The sequence below is a fragment of the Aspergillus lentulus genome, assembly GCF_001445615.1.
Source record: "Aspergillus lentulus DNA, contig: Alt05, strain: IFM 54703, whole genome shotgun sequence".
In the NCBI taxonomy this organism is placed as follows: domain Eukaryota; kingdom Fungi; phylum Ascomycota; class Eurotiomycetes; order Eurotiales; family Aspergillaceae; genus Aspergillus; species Aspergillus lentulus.
This window is the reverse complement of record NW_028322121.1, coordinates 495,442-508,406: the sequence shown is the minus strand read 5'-3', so window position 1 is coordinate 508,406 and position 12,965 is coordinate 495,442. Positions and strand designations below refer to the sequence as shown.

The 12,965-nt window shown below is 52.3% G+C and overlaps 3 protein-coding genes across 3 annotated transcripts; 1 reads left to right on the top strand and 2 right to left on the bottom strand.

Annotated features, from left to right (window-relative positions):
* Positions 1-2,885: 2,885 nt before the first annotated feature.
* Positions 2,886-4,133, bottom strand: ALT_2864 (hydroxymethylglutaryl-CoA lyase; the record flags this gene model as incomplete). Its single annotated transcript, XM_033559133.2, has 2 exons — positions 2,886-3,645; positions 3,700-4,133. 2 exons carry the CDS (start codon positions 4,131-4,133, stop codon positions 2,886-2,888), a joined length of 1,194 nt encoding a protein of 397 aa, XP_033415024.2.
* Positions 4,134-7,558: 3,425 nt separating this feature from the next.
* On the top strand, positions 7,559-9,760 carry ALT_2863 (putative cholinesterase; the record flags this gene model as incomplete). The annotated part of the gene is made up of 1 exon (XM_033559134.2): positions 7,559-9,760. The coding sequence occupies one exon, from the start codon at positions 7,559-7,561 to the stop codon at positions 9,758-9,760; it is 2,202 nt and encodes a 733-aa protein (XP_033415025.2).
* Positions 9,761-10,162: 402 nt separating this feature from the next.
* ALT_2862 (uncharacterized protein) lies at positions 10,163-11,825 on the bottom strand (the record flags this gene model as incomplete). Its single annotated transcript, XM_033559135.2, has 2 exons — positions 10,163-11,653; positions 11,709-11,825. 2 exons carry the CDS (start codon positions 11,823-11,825, stop codon positions 10,163-10,165), a joined length of 1,608 nt encoding a protein of 535 aa, XP_033415026.2.
* Positions 11,826-12,965: the final 1,140 nt, after the last annotated feature.

The following is a 12,965-nucleotide window of genomic DNA, read 5'->3' as shown; positions in this document are numbered from 1 at the left end:
CTCCTGATATACTATATTCACTTGTGATCAACCATCACCACACCATGTGCTAGGGATGGCTGCTAGGGCTGAATTCAACATGACCTTTAATGGTTCCAAGGACGCAGACTCGAAGATACGTCTTTGATGATCTCGCAACCACTCAATCCAACAGTCTATTGATGTTATTGCACGCCTTTATATCCAATGTCATATACCACGCAAAAAGCTGAGCTATTGCTTGTAGTGTATTCCGCTGTGGATGGTGTCCTGAGAGCCTAGCAGAGATCAGCCAGGGACACGAGAGAAAGCCACATCGTGTGCATAGGATGGCCGCTGAAACCCCTACCATGTAGCGCTGCCGGCTGGGATTTAGTAGTCCTAATTTGTCACAGGGGTCGAGCATGATTGCTGATGAGCAGACTCTGGTAGCACCCTATTCGAACCGTGAACAAATGTTATCAGTTCCACTCGCAACCATGGCCGAGTGAGCAAATGTCAACCATAAAACCATATGGTTAGAAAGGCGTCAGGACGACAATTCTTGTCATAGGATTAATGGTAGTGTAATGCTGTGTTCAACAGCACATGACGTCCGAACGGCCATACAAGGGAATCTTTCAGCACCTCCGCTAGCTCTCCTTGACACAAACCAGGGAAATCTCAGCTCAGACTCAGTCGGACGTGCTGCTACTGGCTCAAATTGGTCATTATGGGAGTGAGAAGACAGTTTCTCAGTTGGATTTTCCCGTGCTGGCGTCGCAAGCCCACAAATGGCTCCGACTTGGAAAAGCTACCGGTCGAACGTCTGTACGAGAAAGCAGACTCACACTTGGAAAAGCTACCAGTCGAACTTCTGTACGAGATAGCAGACTTCCTTGCTGCTCCAGATCGGTGTTGCTTGTCGCTTTGTAGCCATCGACTATTCAACGTCTTTGGACACAAAAGTCGGCTTGAACCAAAGACCGAACACTGGGGAATGTTTTTGCAGCAACTTTCTCGAGATCTCCCGCGTCATGTTTACTGCCACGCGTGTTTTGTCATTCATGAATGCAAGCATATTCTGCCACCTTCAGTGTTGCCCGATCCTCCACACTTACCGAAGCACGACGAGCTAGCAAAATTGCATTGGCTGAAGGCGCCAGTGCAGTTGCGCCCCTGGAGATGGAAATATTACTTCTACCATATACATTTACAGCTTGCCATGAAAAGGCATTTTTGCGGCCCGGCGCATGGGATATCGACTGAATCATTGGCATACGTCGAGATCCTGCCCTCGAGTGTATATCCACTCACAGCATTGTTGTCAGTGGACGCGCAGATATGCCATGGGCCGCGTTTGTGTCTTCGCATTCAGAGCTGGAGCTTGGTAAAGGATTTCGTGCCGAGTTCGTTTACCAATGTCCGTATATGTTATCATCTCCACGCTGGGAGCGCACCAGCAGTGGAATTGATACAGTCAGAGTGGGACATTTGCAAAAGTCGGAGTGAAAAGCCGTCAGATCCGAACATCTACCAGTGTTCTGTTTGCGGTATCGACTATCAAATAGAAGTTGTTGACTGCGATAGCAAAGGGACTGCTTTAATTATTACTAGATGGCTCGACTTAGGATCAGGCCTCGACCCCAATGATCCCAGGTGGAAAAGACATTTCTTCGGATATTCGTTTCGGCTAGGGAATGAGGCAACCAAGTCAGATGGAACACTCCGCTCTCAATTCGAGCAGAAGAGTGCCGTCTCGCTCGATGCGCTTACCCGCAGGAATGCATCTTTGCTGAAAAGTTATGAGCCCTCAAGCCAGACGATATCGGAGGGGAACAAAGCAACGCCTGACTATAGGAAAGGCTGTATCTCTACTTTATTCAAGCCTCGCTTTGCCTCCGGAAGCTTCCCATTATATTTCATCTTTTTTTGAAGCAATGCATTCCTTACCAGTCACCTGATACTTACGCCTTTTTTCAAGACTACAGCACTTCTTCGCCCTCTTCGTCTCGCTCCCCACTTCGGGTATACTTTCAAATATTACACCAAATGGTCGAGGTCAACGCCTTTTCAGTGGTCTGAAAATCTAATTGACTTGACTTTCTATTCGAGGATTCCGAATGGGCTGGCAGCCTGTCTACTGTGAGACGATATGTATTTCCATTGATAAGCTTTGTCAGTTAGAATAGAGAAGATCACATACGATTTACAATTCCGAGGAGCCTTGAGAAATGTAATATAGAGTATATACACCGGAATGCGAAAATTCTTGCTTCGAGACCTATGATCTATCGTTATGTTCTATGTATGTTGGTAAGTGCTGGTAATCTAGCCTGCTGTCTATGCCAACATCTACAGCTTCACCCCGGTCGTTGTTGCGCATACGCATCCTGTCCATCTTTCCTGCCAGCCTTGACCCATGGCCACCTTCAGCATCCGGCTTATCATCTCATCAAATACATCTTCATCTTTATCTCCTTCCCTCCCCACACGAGCCACCAGAGTCGAATCAACTCCTTGGCTTTCCTCACGCCCTCCTCCGACAAACCCCTCAACAGATTCAACACATTACCCAACCACTGCTGCGAGACCTCTCGACTATCTATGACTCCGAGATAACTGCCGCCTCTTTAAATTCGAATGTCTTCGCGGATGAGCCGAAGCATGGTATGCTGCACAAACGCCAACCCCTTTATGAATTGCGTACTGGGGAATAATCCAAGCGAAGATACCGAGTTTCATCTCGCCCAGAGTCATATTTGCAGCTTTGACGCTGATCCGGATAACACAAGCAGACGCGAAACTTACACCCTCGCCACAGGCGAGCTGTTGATGCAAGCGATTGTTACTTTGGCGACTGGTCGATCACTTCGAATAACCACATGGGACCGGTAAATCAAGCCTTACCGGGGTTTCCGCTTGTACTACAGGTGTACAGCCCTTGTTGATATCCATGCCTGTGCAGAAGGACTGTCCTCTTCCCGTGATGAGGAGTCGGAAGACGGAGGGGTCGGCTGTGAGGTCCTCGACGAGCCGGAGGAGGTAAGGTTGCCCTTCTTTGGTCGGTTGATGATAGGCTTGACGTTTACGCCAGAGCGATAGGCTAACGAACCGTTTGGATCTTTGACCATAGTCCAGGATATGTGTTTCTTGTTGGCTGTTCGGGACAACGACGACGACCGTTTGGACGAAACAAGGCCGTGCTTCGCAGCCAGCGCGGTCCCAGCACGACTGGCATTAGTCTTGGACAGCCGCTGAGAGATCCACACACCCGTCTCGACGAGCTTGAGCAGGTCAACACCCGTGTCGATACCCGCCGATTCAAACATGTACACCAGATCCTCCGTCGCGACGTTCCCTTTGGCCCCTGGCGCATAGGGACATCCCCCCAGACCACCCACGCTGCTATCAAACACCCGCACGCCGCAGTTGTACGCTTCCCAGACATTGGCGACCGCCTGGCCGTAGGTATCGTGGAAGTGGCCCGCCATTTTGTCGAGCGGGATGCGGTGGTCGGCTAGGTAGTGAAGCAGGCTGCGGACTTTGTCGGGGCTGCCGACACCGAGTGTGTCGCCTAGGCTGACTTCGTAGCAGCCCATATCTAGCAGCTCTTGAACGCAGTGTAGCACCGCCGATGGCTCAGTAGGTCCATCGAATGGGTCTGAGAAAATACAAGAGACATACCTGTCGAGATCAGCAATGCGTCTTGCAAAGAGAACCGATGAAAGGATTGCCTACCCCCGGACGGTAATCCCACACTCAATCGCTTTCTCCGCTACGGCCTTTGCTCGTTCTATGCCCTGCTGCACTGTGCAGTTGATATTGGCTTTACTGAACCCCTCCGTCGCACTCACGAACACCGCAACCTCCTTGACTCCATGCTCGATCGCAATATCCAGTCCTTTGAGGTTTGGCACAAGGACAGGCAGCCGAAGGCCCGATTGTCCTTGTAGTTGTCTGATGGACTCATTCCCCAGTACATCGCGACAGTCCGCCAACTGTGGGATCGCCTTTGGCGAGACCACGGACGTCAACTCGATAGTCCGTAGGCCCGTCGCGCGTAGTCGCTGGATTAACTCGAGCCTCACGGACGTTGGAACAGGCTCTTTGATATTCTGCAGGCCATCGCGGGGCCCGACCTCGACGATGCGGACTGCTTTGGTTATTGTCATTGTGCCAGTATACTTGGGCGCTACGCTAAGGAGTGAGACCGAGTATTCAAGATGCAGCGTGCAGATCCATATCTCCCACAAATATGCTTCTAAATTTCTTTACGAAATCGGACGGGATGGGCCCGATTATTTCTATTCCAGGTCAGTCCCCTCTAGCAGTTATTTCTAGTTGTCATCATCGGAGTCGGGCGGCCGGACCGAGGCAAGTCTAAAGTCCGCAAAAGGAAATCGCGGATGTTATGACGTTGATCGCTGCTTTCAACTCTCCACCAAAGAAATAACTAGCGTTCCGCACGGTTACTTCCGGTCCCGCCTGGGGAGATAATGATGATTAATAATAGAGTGCAAAACGTCCTTGATATGGAGCATTTTCATGGGGTACCTACTCCGGAGTAGATACTTCATGTGGACACAGTGGGATGCAGATCGGGTGCCGAGTGACGAGGCTCGAGAACATTCTAGGAATGCGTGCAGGATCACAATCTGAGTCAGATGGCAAACGCAGGCATCAAACGTGTTTTCAGAATAAATGTGCAGCCATCAAATAAATTATTTTATCTGCCAGCCGTGATTAACTTGCTGCCTCGCCCAGCCCCAAGAACATGCTTCTCGTGCTTTCAGCTTTCCACTTCCGGTTTGGGGATATCATCCCCGATTGCGGCGTTCCACCCAGAATACTGTATCAGATTCGTATCTCGTCGTCGGACAGCCTGGCAGAAATATCCGTTCGAGCCTTAATAAACAAGCAGCAGCCTCTCCGCATCTCTTATCATGCAGTCCTACAAAACTGGTTTCGCTGACGGCCCCGTGCGCCACAAGTCGCTCTGCGATCTCAGCAGGCCAGTCATTTTCTTACCCTGCCATCGTAATCAGTATAATCTCCAAAAACAGAAGATAGTGTCTCATCGAATGATAGTAGCCTTAGTCAACCCTGTTATATGCCGGTATGCATCTCTTAAAAGCATGCCTGATCCTCAGTATGCATCCATCTCACTGCGGCCTCCTTCGCGACAGCGGCCGATTTCAGCATAAATGTCTGATTTTATGTGGACAACGCCATGGCCTTCAAAAGGTACGGTGTTACATAGAATGGTATGGCTAATATAAATGACCACCGATTAGCATTTCTTCGTCAAGGTGCGTCCCGCAAAATAAAAAAGTATCATACTTACCTAGGGCTGCTTTGCTAGATATCCATTTTGCAAGAGATCAGATTGGAAAGATAAGTTTGGTAAGAGTAATGGCATAGCTAAGCCCTGCAGTTCTAGCAGTTTATCCGTCTGATAGGCTTCAGGTCTCCTTTATAAGGCACCGGATTTGCTGTAGAGATAGAGGAAGGGTTCGTTCGAAGGGTCGGATTAATCTGTTGATAGCATAATCTCCGCTATCTTGATATCGCCCTCGGGGTTTAAGCAGAGGGAAATAAGCAGAATGCCATACATGTAGTGAGCCATCCCGAACAGCTCTGGGTAGAGAAGGTAAAAGGCTGCGCCTTATGCAGGGGGCTCATCTGATATTTGTGCTTGTCATCTAGTGGCTGTGAATGCTCCGCGTCGTCACCTTGCGCTCAGTGTCAACCCAGTCCATCTACTGTCGCTTCCATGCAGTTGACACAGCGTTAGGAGATTTAGATCGTTGTCACGTCTGAAGCCTCGGAACGGAAGTGAAATAGCGCTGGGGGAGAAGGGTCTACTGGCACCGATGACGAGTAAGGATCTGTCGGTGTTGAAAAGAACGATGATGATGCCCAGTCCGGGGCATTGTCATGGTAATTGATATCATAGAGATGGAGGCCAGTTTTGCGGCCTCTGTAGACGGAAGTTTGAGATGAACTGGAAGAAGGGATTTGCGGTCGACGAAGGCGTGGTCATTCAGTGGAGTAGCTGACAGCTGTGCACCACCATTTCCAAAGTTGAATCCAGTCTATTGAATGGAAAGTTTTTCTCTGTACAATAGAATGAGATAGGTGTTCAGAATATTGCAAAGATAATGATGACAGTGAGTGAGGGAGACAGGACGAGGGAGAAACACTGAGTGGGAGCAGGAGGATCTAACCACCATCCAGCAGGTCCTTATTACAAAATCTGAACAACTAAATGCTTCATAACGACACCATAGCAATACAAAAGACAAAGGGGAGAGAATCTCAGCAAAACGAAATGGAGACCCTCCTCTGGATACCTCTTTCTGATACCACACGAGAGTCTTTCCATTCCGCCCGGCTGGTACTGTGCGGTGCTGTCCCTGAAAAGGACGTTCTACACAGCACCTGCCGTATTTGAACGGGCTCAGCTGGTGACTGCAGGAGTCTCACAAGAGGCAAGTGTTGACCCCTGCACCACCGGCGCCGGTTCCGTGTTGGAGAGGAAGTGACGATGAGGCATATGTCGTCTAGTGCTTTGCCTAATCGGGGGCGGTAGCTGGTCGCCTGGCATCTCAGGCAAGAACAAAACAGCCTGAGGCATCCTTGAGTCCCTACAATTTTCTACCAATATACTCGCTCGCTCTCTAGCTTGCTCTGCTATCTCGGTCTTTCTTCCGCACCATTGGCAGCATTCGTTTCCCTTCAAGGTAGTCAAGGACCAGAGGAAAGGGCACCACGGCCGTGTAGCATGGCTCGGAATGTAGCTACGGATCCGTAAGCATTCAATTGTCTATTCTTTACCTGCTTCAGACCATGGCCTCCTTTTGAAGCTTCAAATTCCTTCATTGGCAGAACTTAGGGCTGACCTCGAGTGAGCTAACCCGAAGTGGAAACCCCTGGGATGAGATCATGAGCCTTGGTGCCTGAGAAGCCTGACAGTCGTCGTCAACCATCCCAAATGAACAGTTCAACATCAACACAGCACTCCTTCGACTTCGTCCAGGATTCATCACCATCCGCTTACGGAATCGATCGATTTGATTTACATGACCCGCTTATTGATCGACGGCAAGTGGCTGGGAAGATTACTATCTACACCGTTTGCTGACTTTGCTGACTGGTAGCCAACAGCATGCCGACATGGCCATTCACAAGTCATTCTTTGTCCGCCTCGGCTACAATCTCCTCTTCCCCAGGATCAAAGCTAGGCAAGCCTAGCGAATTAGGAATTTTCATTAATATCAAGAACCAGGGTCGTGAATCATCTTAGCAAACTCCGCATTTTATCGGATTTCCCCACATCGGTCATTCCCCAGTTTCTCCCTGTTGTTGGCGAATAACATCCTATTCCATTTGGTCGAATCCCATCTCCTTGGCACCTGCACCTTTCCTTTCCGATGTATCCGATTGACGCCTCTCTGCATGGCCAGGCACAGTCAGACTGGCTGTTCCTTGATTAGGAGCTTGCCCGGGGCTTGCAAAATCCGCTATAAAAGAGGTAGTTGCCTGGTTCCCCTTGTCATCTTCCTCTCAGGGTACGAGACTTTGACCCCAAGCCAACATGCAGCTGAAGTCTTTGGCGGTCCAACTGCTCTTTTGCTCGTTGGTATCTGCGGCGCCTTCGCAGCCCAATAATGCGTGCAAAGCTCCAGGAGGCTCCCCTGAGATCAATTCTCTGAGTACTTTGCAGGCGTTGAAGTACAATAATTTGGGCTCCGAAAACAATGGTACGGCTGCGGTTCTGATTTATGATCGAGTGGACTACGGTCAGGCGCAGGTGCAGTGTGCTGCCATCGGGGAGAGCCTTTATTCACTGCAGGATGCGACCGAAACAAACCGGACCGAACTTCAATATCAGTTCAATTATCTCATTCATAATGGCGATCTCCAGAGAAGCGACCAGGTATGGGTTGCAAAATCTTCCTCAAAGGACTGCTCCGCGTATTCTCTCGGCCGCAAGGAGACTGTGAGCATACCCTGCCATATGCAGCTGCCCGCGCTTTGTACGTCCAAGGTTCCTCCCACCACAGACACGAACAAGGTTGTTGTCGAGTCATCCAAGATTTCGGTAATGCACGAAGGTTACACTTTTACTGGATATCGCGACGCACGTTCATTCCGGTTCCTGGGTGTTCCTTTTGCCAACCCCCCTGTCAAAGACCTGAGATTCGCACCGCCTCAGCCGTATAGTGGTCCCAAGTCGCTTGATGCTACCAAATTCTCCGACTCTTGCGTCCAGTCGGTCTCCAGCTTTGGTACCCTGGGCAACGGTGGCATCTCCGAGGACTGTTTGTATCTCAACATCTACACCCCTGTGCTTCCTGCGGATGGGGCGCGCAACCCTCTGCGCAAACCAGTGGCTGTCTACTTCTACGGAGGTGCGTTTACCAAAGGTAGTGCGTCCATGATCGACTACGACGGGGGCAACTTTGCAAGCCGCAACGACGTTGTTGTGGTGACGGTCAACTACCGCCTCGGCGCCCTGGGTTGGTTGGCTACTGGCAGTCTCACGACAGGAAGCTATGGCATCCGCGACCAGATCCTCGCCCTTGAATGGATTAACAAGTACATTGAAGCGTTCGGTGGTGACAAGTCACGAATTACGATTTTCGGTCAGTCAGCAGGTGGCCAGAGTGTGACAGCCTTGCTATCGTCCAGCGCCGCCAAAGGTTTATTCTCCGGTGCGATCGTCCAGTCGGCTCCCCTGGACTTGCCTTGGTTTAACCGCGAGGTATATGACGAAATCGTCGCACCGGGAGTCGCCAAGGCTGTCGGCTGCAACCAAACCGTCTCCGAAGAGAAGCTGCTGGCCTGTCTGCGCTCGGTGCCAGCATCGGCCTTCCTCGACAACACGACCGAGTTCCAGTCCGCCATGACCGCCGTGAACAAGAAAGTCGCCGACGGTTTCCTGCACGTCTCGACAATGCTCGCCTCCATTGAGCCCCTGATGCCCATGGTCGACGACTCGGGCAGCGGCGTGATCGACGACCAGTTCTACACCCTGCTCGCCGACAACGCTCTTCCCAACCGCGTCCCAACCATGTTCACCACCGTCACCGACGAAGCCGCCCTCTACGTGGGCAGATTCGTCCCACAAATCGAGGCATCCACCACAAACCTCAACCTCCTCTTCGGCATGGCATACCCCGCCGACCTAGCCAAGTCCCTCGCCGCCTCCAACGCCTTCCCCCTCAATCCCTCCGACCCAGACACCGTTCGCAATGTCGGCGCCCAAGCTCTAACCTACAGCGAATGGACCTGCCCACAAGCCCACCTCCTCGCCAACGGCGGCGCCACCGCCTTCCCAGCCCTCTACGAACTCGAAATCACCCACGGCCACATCCAAACCAACGCCGGCGTCCCGGCCATCTGCTCCCCGAACTCCGACTACAACGCCACCTGTCACTCCGCCGACGTCCTCCCCGTCTGGGGCACGCTCAACAGCAAGTCCCGCAACGTAGACCCCTACTACGACACCACCGACCTCCTCCACTCGCAGCTCCTCGACGATGTCTTCGGCGCTTTTTTTCGAACACGCACCCCGAATCCTGACCCGGAGATGCTCCGCGTTCGTGGGCCCGCCTACGCCGCAACGTACGAGATCTTCGGGAAGCACGGGTACTATATTCCGCCGTATCATCCCGACCAGCGCAATGTCAGTCTGCTCGATATGCCGCCTACCTGGACGCAGAACCCGCATGGCACGGACAAGTGCAGGGTGTTTGAGGAGTATGGCTTTACTTTCCAGCGGGCTTTTGCCTGAGGTTGAGAGAGGTGTACATACGTTACTTGCGTTTGACTGGTAGCTCCAGTCTACGAATATAAGTTCGCACATAAAACTAGGCATAATGAATAGGAATAATAGTAGTATATTGATCAGCACCTCTACCCATAAATATAACCGAGTTAACCTCTATCATTACTCATAAGGGCGTCTAATCCTCCACGTCATACCAATCAAACCGGTAGTACAAACTAAAGCAAGGAAAGGAGAGCCACGAGATCGAACGGATTTCGTAGGATATGCGTATGCACATGCAGATAAAAAGGATAACATCCAGACGCCATTCTCCGTCATGATAGCAACCGTAACTGATAAAACGAAAAATAAGAGAGACGTGGCATCATTACTCATTACGTCATGACAAGTTACACGCCAGTGCGACTATCGCTCGTACATGGCCGATCTCCGCCCCGACGGGGGCGGGTAGTCCACGTCTACCATGGGAACGGGCACGCAGCGCTTGCTGCCCTGCGGCGGACTAGCCCAGCCCGGGACCCGGGATGATCGACCCGAATAGGAGCGGGTGCGCTCGAGACCCGCGGGGCGGGCGCCCGACGAGCCGTTTGAAGTCGGGTCGCGGTAGCTGTGCCGGCGGGCGTCGTCCAAGACGTAGGAGTCCATGGGGCGGGGGTGGTGCGGATGCGGATGCTGGACATAGTTCTCGCTGATGCCGTTCATGTAGCGGGGGTGGACGTGGGTGTAGAGGGGTACCTCCTGCGAGGGTGTGACGGCGGGCTGCTCGTGGAAGATGTGTTCGCGGAATCGGACGCCCGCGGATCGGCTGGGGGGTGGTTCCTCGTTGTACGCTCTCGACTGGCGGGGTTTCCGCGCGCCGTCGGAGTCGTATAGCCGGCCCATGTGTGCGGTGTGGGCATCGCGGTGGGTATGTCTTCGTGGGGATTCTGGGGGTACGTCTTCTTCGGGAACGCGGGCGTATGCTTCGTGCGAGTGGCGTCGAGCGTGGGAGGAGCGGGGCAGTGATAGGTTCCTCGAACGGCTGTGTCGTCCTGACCTCGGTGGTTGTCCGTGGGCTGGGGATCCTGAGTCTTCGGACGAGGCATCTGAGGTGTCTTGGCCACGGTGGGGTTCTGTGCTTGTTGGATAGACGAAGGAGTGCGGTCGTTCACGGCCTCTCGATTTTGTGGCTGGTCTCGATCGAAAGGCCGGCGACGGGGCGCGGGGAGATGGGAATTCAGGCACCTCCTCTGCACGGGGAAAATAGGTTGATTTGACTCTTCGAGTTGCGGACGTGGGAAGCTCGCCACTACGCTGTCTGTTATGGCGACTCCTCCGAGGCGGATCCTCTGGCTCCGTGTGTCGTCGGTGCTGTGGTGATGGAGGCCGGTGACTCGAAGTGTGATCCTCTTGTTCAGGCGGTGCATCCTTGTGGCCGAATTGCCAGTGGTATGTGCGGAAATTGGGCGGAGAGGATCGCAAGACATTCTTCCGCCAGTAGTCGAATTCAAAGCGTCGGCTCACTCCCTCATGCCACTCCACCATCTCCGGGTCCGGTTCCGACGGGAAAGCGTCTCGAGGGATCGTCTTTGGAAAAGTTCCTCCGTTGGGACTCTCAATGTTCCACAGCGCAACGGCATTCTGCAAATAGCGCGCATGTTCGTCAGGGTCCAGGAGCAGCTGGATCGTCTGCCATCTCACAAAGCCGTTGGGTTGCAATGCTGGGATGGACGGCGGCTTAAAGGGATCATTCGTGGGCTGAATACTGTGGAAACACCCCAAACGCTGATAGATGAATGACAGGGCTGAGGACTTTGTCTCTAGAAAGAGTATGTCATAGTTCCCGCCGACTTTGCGATAGAAGGCGGCCATTCGATCCGGAGTGAGGTCGGGGGTAGCGTATTCGTCGAAGGTGGTCTAGAAGACATTAGCCACCTGCATGACATGAACGAGGCAGTATCTCCAGACTGACCATCAACTGTGCGATCCCCAGACATAGCTGTTCAAGTAACGGGGCAGGACTCTTGTCGGGGTTGATCAACGGTCCCCAGGAATTGGCGCCCGCGTCTGCATCTTGTGCGGAGGACATGACCGGGCGGAGTTGATGGCCACGGCGGGAAAGTGACGTGCATCTGAACGCAGCGACAGGTTTTGTTCCTCAATGGGCCAGATTCAGATGGAAGGAGGTATATGAGATGGAGCAGAGCTCGAGAGAACCAAAGACAAAGTGACCGCAGTATGTGTGCGTCGATAGATGATAGATAGGCAACAGGAGCGGTCAGGCAGCTCTGCTCCGCTCCACTGCGGGGTGGCCCAAGGCCCCAAAGCGATTTCGTTTGCTGGCAGGAAGCCAACTCAATCCGCCTCATCTGCAATTAGACGCGGAGAGTCACCGATGATTGACCGACGAAGACGATGGAAGATGGAACGCTGCAACGGCGCAGGATCATCGATGCACGATGCTGTTTTGGTGTTTTTCCATGCCTTAAGGAAGTCAGATTGTGGCCTGAACGCCTAAAGCCTGACAGCCCCGCATGTGACCTGACCTGACATGACATGACATGACATGACACCCTTGGGATGGGGCCATGAGTCTGTCCATGACTGCATGAACACTCACCGGAAGTCAGTTGATTTATTGAGTATTGATTCCCGTCTTGAGGATTATCAGGTACCTCTCATTGCTATCCACTGATGGACCATGGTCTGGCCGTTCCACCAATTAACAAAGGCAGTGTTAGGGGCGATCAGCAAATTAGGCCTGAAGGATAAACTAGTTTTCCAACACTGCTTATTCTGCAGGTACTTGATACTGGAGTCTTGGTGGTGTTCTGCATATCTGCGACTGCGAGTACTTCCACCATCTGCGATTTCCTTCCAGATGCGTGTTTTCAGTCGTCGAGAGAAGTTCAGATACAAGAGCGACCATGTTGCTTCCCACCCTGCTAGAAGTTGAAGCCAATCAGCTGATTAGACAACCCATTTATTTGTCATGTTACTGAATTCTTTCCAGGAGCAACCTTCATCTGACCACCCTCATGCATCCTCAGTCTTTTCGAGAATCAGCCAAGGTTGCATGCAGGCTCCCCGGCACCGAACTATTGTGGCTTTGGCGAGGTGCATCTTGGACCTGGCTCGCCAATCTGCGGCGTTCGTCCATATCCCTTTCAGAGATCACGAGCTCCAGTTTCTAACTGAAGAGTTGTGTCTTTATAGCTTTCCTATGCTT